At 34.7% G+C, this 12777-nt stretch overlaps 1 protein-coding gene across 2 annotated transcripts in view; it reads right to left on the reverse strand.

The window, feature by feature from the left end:
- The window catches only part of TRDN (triadin), a 301414-nt gene that overhangs the window by 62357 nt on the left and 226280 nt on the right, over window positions 1–12777 (reverse strand). For both annotated transcript variants that reach the window (XM_080663584.1, XM_080663583.1), the window contains one exon: window positions 2888–2938. In XM_080663584.1, the coding sequence (XP_080519710.1) occupies window positions 2888–2938 (51 nt within the window). The remainder of the gene's footprint in view (window positions 1–2887; window positions 2939–12777) is intronic.

The following is a 12777-nucleotide window of genomic DNA, read 5'->3' on the forward strand; positions in this document are numbered from 1 at the left end:
AGTGGTGATATAGTATAGGGGTGGATACCAGAAGGAACATAACCAATAGCAGGGGTGACTAGCAGGATTGTCTGGTTTCTGAGTGGTCACAGCCATATAAACAGGGCTCTGCCCTTGTAAATGTGTTGAAAGGACTTACACGAGTCCCCCCACCCCAGGAAAGTCAGTAGCTGAACCAGCAGCAAAAGCCAGCAAGATGTCTTTCTCTTGCTTTTTTTCTCTCAAACAATCATCCCTAGACCTTCTCTGCATCACTTTAAATAAAGACACAAACCTAATGATGTTTCTTTAAATGCCTAATTTACTCATGGTTATCACATCCCAGGTAAATTTGGTCCCAAATGGTTTTTGTGTAATAATCCTGGTTTTAGAATTGGAGCCTTGCTTCAATGTGGGTTCTAATGTGTGTACAAAGTGGAATCGCTGAGACTGGCAAACGTAGGCAACCACTTAGCTGCAGAATATAAATAACTCCCAATATATGATGACTCCAATGCAGTAAGTGGCTTTTTAGTGAATGGAATTGCTGCATTCTGATTCTGCCACAACTCAGCAGCAGACTTCAAAGACTGCTTCAGAAACAATAACACTGCAGAGGTTTTTAAAGTTCCTGAAATCTGATAGGTAATCCTGCAATAAAAAATTGTAATGATAAATAATATTCAGAAAATATAGGAAACAGGAAATAAATTTATTCTAAAATAACATCCACTTTATATATTTGAGGGCATTAATGCAGTTTGAATATAACAGAGGTGCATTTTAAATAGCTCTACACCAATAATCATATGCAGTAAGCCTTTATATACATGATTTTCTAGTGACTGTGGAGAGAACTTGCAAATAGTAGAGGATTTAACACTGAGGGGAAAAAAAAGTGTTCACTAAGAAATTACCTACAATTACCTATGTTCATTAATAGCATAAAAACAATAATAGAAATTACAGAAGCCTACTTAGTAAAGTGGTCAGTGTGGATTTAGTTTCCTCAAATAATGTTTTCCAGGACAGAGTTTTACAACTACCATTTCCAACTAGTTTAGGCTTTGGCACAAGTGGAGTCTTTACATAACAATTTAGATTACTGATAATCATAGTTGCCTGAAAGGTAGTTTTGAATTTATGCCCCAACTTTTTTAGATGCTTTTATATTGAATAGTAATTATACTATAGTGGAAAGAGGGAAGGTTTATATTTGAAAACTATATATATATATATATATATATATATATATATATATATATATGGATTTTTTTGGTAGTATGTTTCAATGACACCTTTAGTTCTCACACAATCAAGGACAATGTTGTTGTTAATTGTCAGATAAAATGAGAGTGAAGGATGAAGAGTCTCTTACAAAGTACAAATAACCACTGCAGAAAAATAAACTAAACTCCTCTGTGGCGATTAAGGGGGGGTCACCCCAATAGCAAAAGGACTAAGGCTATTTTTTATACTGCATAGCCAATGTGTCTCTATCAAATAGATTTTCAAAGTTATGTAATGAGCTCTACATTCAAAGCAAAGGTTCTTTGAAGAATAAAAGTGCAAGAACCCTATTTTAAGGAGCAAGCAGTATCTGTGTGAAAATTAAAAGATGGACTTTAAAATCCGATAGACTTGACTTTCATTCTCGCCTTTGCCTCTCACTTCACAGTGTAACTGAGTAACTTACTTGATCTATGCCTCAGCGTCCACGTTTATAAAATTTGAGATATCCAGCACAACTTGCTGAAACAAAATGTGTAAAGTAGATTTTACTGTACCTGGCCAAGAGCAGAGGCCCGGCTTCTGTACTTCTCTCAAACAATCCCCATTTTTTGCCTGGCTAACTCCTCATCCTCCTCACTTGACTTCAATATAACTCCTTCAGGTAAGCCTTTTCCTAGTCCCCAGACTTAATTAGAATCTTTATTATACTCTTTTATAGAACATCGCATATCTCCTCTATGACTCTTATAATTTTAATGAATTATGTCATTAATACTATAAATATCAAAAGGACACAGACTATGTTTTTCTTATAATCCCAGTATCTAGGGAGTATGTGTTCTGATTTCTGTGTATTAGATTTACAAAAAATAATTATTGGATGTGGTACTGATTAGTTCACATAAAAATAAGATGACTAGCATAGGTCTTGATGCTTAAATAAGTGGCATTTCAATTAACTAATTAGATAAATAATTCATAAGTGTATGAATTCAGAAGAGAGGTTTCAGTGAACACTGAGGAAAATTAATGGTTTATATGGACATTATTCTTAGAAAGAGGCCTGAGATTTAGGTGGATAGAGAGGAAAGTCAGTCCATTCAGAAGAGAAAAATCTCAAAATTTAAATGAGAACGTCATGCCTTTTCGTAGCAATAAGAAGCCTGACAAGACTAAAGCAGACAGAACATGACTAAGAGAGACTTTGAAACTAGCAGAACTTACAACTCCAATTCCCCAATTTTCCTCCCTATTCCTAGCTTTGTAAACTTTGTTTCTCCAATGGTTGGCAAGTGCTTGGAAGGACTGTGCACTAAATATATATTTTATGAGTGGACAGAAAGGAGAGAACCAGAACACATGAAGGTAGGTCCTCTCTGCATTCTTTACTTCCCTTCTAACTTTTTTAAAAAACCTCTTTATTCTTTAAGAAAAATCCTTTCTCTCTCTTTTTTCCTTAATTTTTGAAATTGTAATCAGAGCACTTTTTAGGTCATGGTGAACTATAGGAAAGTATTTGAGGGATAGGTAAATAAATACAAAATTTTAAATATATAGGGGTGACCTATGGAATTTTGTCTCCCACATCTGCAAAGATGATGACTAATGTATTATGGGCCCATTCAAATATTTTTGCTAATAAATTTCTAGTGTTATGTTACATTGACTCTATTACCTTTATCTTTCAGAACTGAAGAAGTCTTCTCAAATTTTTCTTTTCTAATTTCTGCAAGAAGAATCATGAAAAAAAAATGTTACAAGGAATAATAGAGATAAAAATGGTAAGTTTCTTGATGTGTTTTGCTTATTGAGGCCTAAAAAAATCAAAGGGGCTCTGAGTTGATATTCAAAATACTGATATATACTGGGATAGGTTGCCCATAGAAAATAAGCCCATGAATTATTATCACAAGGGGCAAATTATGATAGACACAAACAAGGTACAAATAAAATGCTATGGGCTTTGGGGAAAGAAAGTAGGGTAACAATAATAGCTAACATTGTCTATTTCCTATGTCTTATAGGAAATGTTCTCTACTGTTTTGTCATTCAACATATACAACAACCCTGTAAGGTAGGCAGATCCTGACATTATTCTTGCTTTTCACATAAAGGAATGAATAACTTTCCCAGGTTGTGTAACTCTTACATAGGAGACCTGGGATTTAAACTGATGTCTCTCTCAACTCAACCACCAAGGTACTGGCTCTGGTAGCTGATTGATGGGATCAGAAAGGCTTTGGCTGGTGGTACTGAGGCAGACCTTGAAATATAGAAAGGAATTAGGCCAACAGAGATGGAGTAGAAAGGAAGACACATTTTAGAAGGACAGAGGAGAGAATAAGGAGGCCTGGCCTGGGCAGTCTGTCCATTCGGGTTTGTGAGTCACTTGTAGGCAACAGACTGCCGGGGAAGTGATGCTGTGTGACTTCCCAGGCTAAAAAGGCAGGACAGGCCATGCAGCTCCCACCTGCTCCTCTGGGAACACTAGCTCCGGGGAAGCTGGTGCCGTGTAAGTACTCTAACTGACACCACCATGCGGCAAAGGATACAGATAGGCAGACCAGTCAACTGCCCAAGCTGAACTTACAGCCAAGAGCTAGCATCAACTGCCAGCCATCTAGGTGAGCCAACCTGGCCATCCAGAAGTTGGTTGTTTTAGATGACTACAGCTCAAGCCAACATTTGACTGCAATCATGTGAGATTGTGCCTTTGGTGTTGTATCTAAAAAGTCATTGCCAAACCCAAGACCACCTAGATTTTCTGTTATGTTATCTTCTAGAAGTTTAATAGCTTTAAGATTAAATTATGTCTATGATCCACTTTGAGTTAATTTTTTGAGAAGAATGCAGGGTCTGAGTCTAGATTCTTTTTTTATTATTATTATTTCTGCTTGTTGATGTCCACTTGATTTAGTACCACTTGTTGATAAGACTATTCTTTCTCCATTCAATTGCTTTTGCTCTTCTGTCAAAGATAAATTGACTATATTTTGTGGGTTTATTTCTGAGCTATTTGTTCTGTCCCATCGATCTATTTATTTGTCTACTAGAGTCCCAGCGTGCACTATCGCTTCTGCTTGCCTCAGCTGGCTACCCCGCCCATCGCCACTTGTAGCTTGCACCCTGCCCTGCCCACTGTGAGAGCCGCTGCTTGTTTGGTCGTGACGGCTTATGGTGTGATGGCCATGGGCCTTTTATATAAGAGATTCTTTTACCAATATAACACTGCTTTGATTGTGTTGATTGTCATAGCTTTGTAGTCTTGAAGTCCAGCGGTGTCAGTTTCCTGACTTCATTTTTCTCCTTTAAAATTGTCTTGGCTATTTTGAGTCTTTCATTTTTTCATAAAAACTTAAACTCAGTTTTTTGATGTTTGTTGATATTCACAATATCAGTTTTCCAATATTCCCTGGGATTTTTATTGTGATTGCATGGAATCTACAAATCAATTTGGGAAGAAATGACATCTTAACAATTTTGAGTCTACCTACCCATGAACATAGAATATTTCTCAATTATTCAATTCTTTTATTTCTTTCACCAGAGTTTTATAGTTTTCCTCATGTAGATATATATACATATATTGTTAGGGTTATATATAAATATTTCCTTCTTTTGGTGTTAATGTAAATTGTATTATAATTTTGTTCATTCCAATTTTTCATTGCTGGCATACAGCAAAGCAATTGGCTTTTGCAAATTAACCTTGTATCTTACACCCTTGCTATAAACACTGATTAGTTCTAGGCTTTTCTTGATTCCTTAAGATTTTCTACATAGACAATCACATCATTTGTGAACAAAGACAAAGTTTTATTTCTTCCTTCACAATTGATATAACTTTTCTTTTATTTTCTTGTGTTAACATGTACTTCCAGTACAATGACGATTAAATGGAATTAGAGGGGATACTCTTGCCTTGCTCATTATCTTAGTAGAGAAGCTTCTAGTTTCCCTTCATTAAGTATGATGCTAGGTTGTAGATTTTATTGTAGATGTTCTTTGTCAAGTTGAGAAAGGTCCTCTCTATTCCTAGTTTGCTAAAAGATTTTGTCATGAATGGATGTTGGATTTTGTCAAATGATATTCTGTATCTGCTGACATAGCTTTCATAGTTTTTCTGTGTTTCTTCCTTAGCTTGTTGATGTGATAGATTACATTAATTTTTTTTCAAATGTTGAACCAACCTTGCATAATTAAAATTAACCCCACTTGGTCATGATGTGTAATTTTTTATACATTGTTTGAGTTGATAATATTTTAGGTTTCTGTGAACTTTTTCAGCAGTCTAACAGTACTTTCAACTTTTTGATGGAAAAGTACATGTAAAAGAAATTTGAAATCTGAGACTCTCAGAAAGGTTTTGACTGGAGTTAAATGAAAGCTAATGCCCTTTCAACAAAACAGTAATTATTGATGCCAAGGAAGCATCAGCTGCACACAGGGCCCGCTATTTCCGGGCAAACCTCCCCGATATGAACAGGCCGTGGGCATCCACTGTGAATGATAAGCTGGAGCCTCAGGAGTGTCTGTAGCATGGCAGAATAGCCACGTTCAGCAAAGTGAGCACCATTACCACGAGGTCGAACTCCATGAAGGAGGGCAAAGACCACCATTTCCCCATCTTCATGAATGAGAAAGAAGACATCTGACATTGCATTGAAACAGGGTGTTCGGCTTCCCTGTCCATTATACCAACGTCTCCAAAATGAGCCACTTGGTGAGGCAGAGACTCTGGGCCATGGTAGAGCGGGCCCATCACCCACCATCTCTTGGCTCCGCTGAAGGAATACTTTGCTTGTGTGTAAAGGACATGAGGGCAAACTGAGGTGGTGACACAAAGTGAAACAAACAAACAAAAAATACAACACAACACAAAGAACATGAGGATGGAGAGAAGCATCCAGAAGAGAAACAGGAATTTAAAACAAAAACCAGAGGTGGAAATACCGGAGGGCTTTGTCTTGTGAAAAGGGTGGACATCATCTCCTCATTTTTCAACGTTAATCTTTAGTCCTTTTTAAAAACAACATCAAGTTCCCTCTCCCCCTACCCTTTCGTTTTCTACTTCTTTTCAGAGGGGCTTTCTCTCTGGGGTTTTGTTTCTCGCTGTGACTGAAACAAGAAGGTTTATTGCAGCAAAAATCAATTCACAAAACATAGTAACAATACCTTGCAGAGGAAAGATAAGAGAAGGGAAATTCTATAGAAATGTACATATTGGTATTGGATTTTTTTTTTAAGAAAAACTATGTATCTTTTTGTTGTTGTCTCTAGCCTGATCAGATAGGAGCACAAGCAGGGGACGGAAAGTAGAGAGACACTCAGGAGGCAGAAACGCCTCCCAGCCACTGAGCTGTCTTGCCAGCATCATTCCTGGTCACACAAAACAGAACCCAACTAGCAGCAGGGAGACAGGACACCACACAAGACCCTTTTATACAGTATTTCAGGTGCCTACCACACAAGAAACCGTGAAGAAAACCAGTCTCTAGAAGCTGCTGTTACCTCTTGTTTACAGTATATATATATATATATATATATATATATATATATATATATATATATGTGTGTGTGTGTGTGTGTGTGTGTGTGTGTGTGTGTGTGTGTGTGTGTGTATATATATATATATGATAAATATGAGCTATATTTATAAAAGGTACTATTAACTACTCTAAAACAAAACAAAAAACTAAACAGTGTTCTTCCCATCTTTTAAAAAGACAAACTCGATCTATTCAATAAATATTCAGTGTCTCATTTGTACTTGGAGCTGGAAGACCAAGATGGTTGCATGAAGTTCAGTCTTTGATGGAATGCATCTGCATCGACAGATTAAGAACAAGGATTGAGACAGATACACAGGGCTCTGGGGCCATAGCAGAGGGATTGACAAACTCTGCCTGTTGTAATGAGAAAAGACCGTACAGAAGCACTGGCATTTGTGCTGTATTCTGAAACTGGATATAAAATTTTCCATCAAAGAAGAATTGAAAAGATATCTCCAATATTAGAAACTATAAAAGCAAACTACGGAGTGTGGAGTTCATGTGGCTGGGTTGCTGAGTATACACAATGGGAGAGCAGGGAGCCAAGGCTGTCATGTCACAGTGAGATCAGTGGTGAGGGAACCTGAAGTACCCTCCTAATTTTCAAACAATTGATTTTAGAGAGAGAGGGGAAGAGAGAGAACCATCAATGTAAGAGAGAAACATCGATGGGTTGCCTCTTCTATGCACCCTGATGGGAAATAGACCTTCTAACCTTTTGGTGTGGGGGAGGACACTCCAACCGACTGAGCCTAAGTTTTTAAATTTATATCCTTCCAGTGACAAGTAGTCTTTAGACTCTAAAGGTAATTTTTTTTTCTGTCATTGTGTTAATTAAGAAAAGTTTGCTCATAAGGGAATATGATACAAACTGAATTGACTGAAAAAACATAGAAAGTCATTGTCCTTTTGTTTGGAAATAGTCCAAAATTGAAACCACCAGCCCCTCACAGTGGTGTTATCACATTCTCCTGCTTTCAAAAATAATATCTTATTTTATTTTTTATAGTTTCTTTCTGTGTGGGTGTCATGGGTATAAGTTCTATATACTGTGTGTCATTATTACTGCTTCTTATAATTCAATTACTATTTAGAGAATTTTCATGTCATTTAAATGGACATCCAGTAGTATGCTTTATTCCAAAGATGTGCTTTTTGAAATTTAAGAAAATGCTTTAAATATTATAATTAAGTAGATTTAAATAATATTTAAAAAGATTTTTATTTTAGAATCTGAATCTTACTTTCCTGCTTATATTTTTGTACAGGTTGTACTTGTAATCAGAAAAATAAGTATATTCTTCAGCATTTGGGGCAAAGTAGAAATGTTGCAGGCATGGGAGACATTTATTACAAATGAGAATTAGACTATATTAAGATTTGAAAGTCCTTTAGAGATTGCTTAGTCAAATAATCTTGGTTTATAAAAGAGGCTTTACCAGGCAAGAAAAGGAGCCTAATTTCACAGAATAAGTTTCTGGAAGGGCTAGACCATACCCTAAGTTTTATTTTGAAAAAACTTTATACTCTATAGTTCAAGCAGGTTAATATTTCTAATCATCATTGGCTTTCATCAGTTATTTCTTGTTCAAGGACAAACAATACAAATGCTAACTGCAAGTTAAAAAGTGTTCACAAGCATTTTCATTGCCAAGACTCTTGATAAGAATATAGATGCTTTCTGTTGGTTGTCTGACCCACTATCTCTTTTTCTCACATATAAATCAACTGAAATTAAATCTAGACTTTGCAAATTATAATGATCAAGAGATTTTTAAATTTACACTTTGCAATTTCATAATTCTAAGGGAAGATATGAATTGAATTTTCATTTTTTAAAAGAATTGCTTTTCAAATAGCATATAATACATCATTCTATGAAAAAATTAGGAAATAATAGTCAATAAGGTACAATCTAATTTTATGTATGTTGATAAAATTTTCATGTTTATTTGTGGAATTATCTCACCTACAATTTGTAATTTTGTTTTACAACAGTAAGAAAGCAACAATGCTTTTTTAAATGTAGGGCTGGTGATTTCAATGATTTCTGTAAAGAATGGAGCTTACACTCCAGTAATTTGCTCCAGAATATGACATCAAAATTGATTTGAATTAATTTTATTCAATATAGTGTATGCCAAATCTTTTTTTTTTAAACAGGCCTTTAGTAGAAAATCAATTTAAAGAAAAATCAATTTAAAGAAAATCAAGTGAGAGGGAAACATCAATAAAAATTTTTCATGAAAAACAATCTTTATTCTGGCTACTCAGCTTTGTAACCTAGCAGCTTATAATACACTTTCTATTAAACATTTTTAAATGATAAACGAGAACAAACCCAAATGTGGCTTCAGGATAATAAGAGGGATGAAAGTAAATAATATAGAATAAAGAGGCATAATTAACACCTTAATCTTGAGTTTGTGAGGAGGTGTATTCTTGGTGAGTTAGATGATAAACACTAAAATGCGTTTCTACAGTCTTTTATATAATGTAGTGTAAAGTTGATTTCTTCTCTAAAGAACAACATTTTAATCTTCAAATATCTATATCATATAATTGAAAATTATATTCACATTTCAAATTCTGGTGATAATGATCAAAATTTTATAGGAGGAAAAGTAAGAATTGTAAGTTAATTTTCATTATGTAGAGAATGTAAATGGCCTATTACAGATTTAAGTATGTGTTAAAGAGCCATCACCTACTATTAAGATGTAGATAATAATCAAGAATACAGACTTTTCATTGTTTAAAAATTATTAAATTATTTAAGGTATTGCCAAAGAAGTGTGAAGATCACATGATAACTTTCTTCATATTGACAATTAGATTTGACTGAGCTTTAAGAAGTGGTTTATAATTGCATTCTATTAGCTTTACGTGAAGAATTTTAGAAGTTAAATCAAGACAGTTTCAGAATTATAAGACAGGTGAAGCAACAAAGCACATTTGATGTAAAGAAAGTTTGTTGCTTTCAAGAACCTTAAAGATGGGTAAACTTTCCATTAAGAAACTACTTGGATGAATCACAGAAGTGATAGAAGGCAAGCAGAGTAGGAGTGACACGTTGCTCCTAGGCCTGCTGTCTGTTCCAGAAATATGAGGACGCTTAAGTTAGCCCATGTGCCAATCGGTTCCTCTGACCTGAGAGTTAGTAAGGTAAATTTAGTGGTAAGAAAAGTGATCCCAGTATGAAGTGCAGGGTGAGGTTCCTGGGGTAATCTTACAGATTTAGTGTGCCTTTTTTTTTTTTTTTTTTTTTGTCCTATAAAACGCCCAGAGTCTCTAAGAAAAGGAAGGAAAAATAGGTCACATTAGACAGAGTAGTTATTATTTTCATGATAATTGAAAGACAGAATAATTTTATGGAAACAAGGATTTGGGCATTACAATTATCTCTCTGTGTGACCTGTATTTGCCTATGGCATATTTTGCATAAAATAAGAGTGATCAAGTTGCATATTAGCTTATTAGAGAAAATGGATCATTAATAACAATGAACTTTTTAAACTTTTGAATAATGGTACAATATGATTGTAGATCTCATTGCATTGCTTCCGAATCTTATCAACATCATTGGCATACATTGCTCCTTTACTAGGCTGAAATTCTCTTTAGCATTAAATGACATTCCTACCTATAAATGTTTGAATCACATGAACCAAATGTTGCATAGTGGGAGGCAGCACACTGCACATCAATCTAACAACACAAACTTTTTTTTTACTATGTTGCTCTGCTGTGATAGATAGGATTTAGACCTGTCTCTGTTGGGGTGAGGGGAAGGGGAGAAACATGGTGAGGAAGAGGGGACTAGGAAGACTTTTCCCATGCATGAGATAAATAACTGTGAGAACATTCTAAAAGTATTACATAAAATAAGAAGAAGAAGTGAAATGTGTTAAGTGATCAAGTGAGACAGTGGAGTACTGGAAAGGTTCTCTTGAAGATAGAGATCAACCAAAAGACTTATATGCATGCATATAAGCCTAACCAATGGCCACAGACAACAGGGGGGTGAGGGCATGAGTGGGGGGTGGGGGTGGGTGGGTAATGGGGCAATAAGGACACATATGTAATACCTTAAAAGAAAACAAAAGTAAAAAACAACACATAAATAAGCAGAGTACACTCGTGGGCTCCTTATGTAGACCATCTTCTCTCTGAAGCTCACTCCATGCTCTTCGCACCCATTCCCCAGCGCCTAGTCTGTTGTGAGCGCTCAATAAATATTAAACAACTAAAGTGCCAACTATTGTTAAGAAGTTTGGAATTCACAGGAATCAATAGTAAATTGTCATCATTTAACATTTATTGAGAGTCAACAGCATGGCTTAGTCCACATGTGCAAATAGGTTATTTTATAATCACATAGTAAGCAAATAATTTAATACAACTTGTATTAACTAGATGTTCAGTTTTACTCCATTGACATTAATTATAATTTTTTAAAAAATAATGTTGACACGCCATGAAATAAGAACATTCAGCATTTTTAAATAAGTTAGTTTCTCTCAGCGAAATCATTACTCTTAGATATTAACACTCACTTGAAAGTATGAGCTAAAATTGCAATAGGTACACATCAAAGATTCTACATAGACCAGTACAGATACAAAGAATAGAATAATCTGGAAAGGTGGATGAGAACAAATTTACAAATCATAGAATAGCATTTGAGTTTCACCTGCTGCTGTGACAATTTAAAACACTAATACAGTTATATAAGGTACTGTGGCTTACAAAATAGCATCAGAGGCAAAGAAAGACAGAAACTCTTCAGATGGACACAAATTAGCAAATTTATGAATTTAGAAACATTTCTTAATTTAAAGCAAAATTGATGTTTTTATTACAGGAAATCACTGCATTCGATACATTTATGATCCACATTCTCCAATTTTACCCCTTACAAAATGATTACTAATTTGTTTAAATTTATTTTTAGGGGGTGTTAATAGGCACTCAATTCTATTAATGTTTTTGTTTTTTTCATAAACATTTTTGTCATGCTTCCACTTAATTGAATTTGAAGTGATTTTTAATTAAGATGATGGAAACTATACTTAATATTTCTGTAATGAAACTTTCAGTTTAGTTTTGGAATAATTTAGGTCTCATAGAAGACCTAAAGTGATGTCATACACAGGCATGAATAAAAGAAAAGGAGTAAGAGATAATCTAGGCTCAGCTTCATAATTGTAGAAATAACAAAAGCAAGGATAAGGCTTAATGTTTCTATATTTAGACTCATATATTGCCTTCATTGGGCAATTGTTTTATTTTCTCTTCCACTTTCAGCTTCAAAAAATAGTTTACAATATAATAATTGCAATTACTAAAATTTAATATTTTCTATATCTTTAACCAGATGATGACTGCACATGCAGTTTTATTTATGTAAGAGAACTATCTACAAAAACTATAACATTAATAATATAATTAATTAACAATGCATATATATTAATTTTTCTCTGCTATTTCCACTTTCAAATGGGAGTAGTTGAAGGATCTCATCATTTGTCTTTTGGTTTCTAAAATGTTGGAAATCACATTTTGATTTTTAAAACATTCTAAGTGCACAGTATTTATAGAGGCACAGTTCACTAAAGTCTGGATCACCTAATATTTCTTCCTTCAATAATTCCGCTCTCACAACTATTCATTAAATTCACCCACAACTATTTATTAAACACTTACTATATGCCAGCACTGTTATAAGCTCTTAGAACAGATTCTCATAGAAGACCTAAAGTGATGTCATACACAGGCATGAATAAAAGAAAAGGAAAGATAATTTGAGAGTGATTTAATTCATTACTATTTACTTCACCTTTTCACTGTTGAACATAAGTCAGTTGGAAGGAAAACATTAAAAGCAAAGAGACTCTGGGATTCCAACCTTTTAAAGTTAATTATCCTGACGGGTCTCCTTCCTGCCCCAGGAAGCAGCAAGCCACTTCTTTAGAGTGATTATTTTGCTCCTCTGGATAGTAACTAGCAAATA

The sequence above is a fragment of the Plecotus auritus genome (assembly GCF_963455305.1).
Source record: "Plecotus auritus genome assembly, chromosome: 4".
In the NCBI taxonomy this organism is placed as follows: Eukaryota; Metazoa; Chordata; class Mammalia; order Chiroptera; family Vespertilionidae; genus Plecotus; species Plecotus auritus.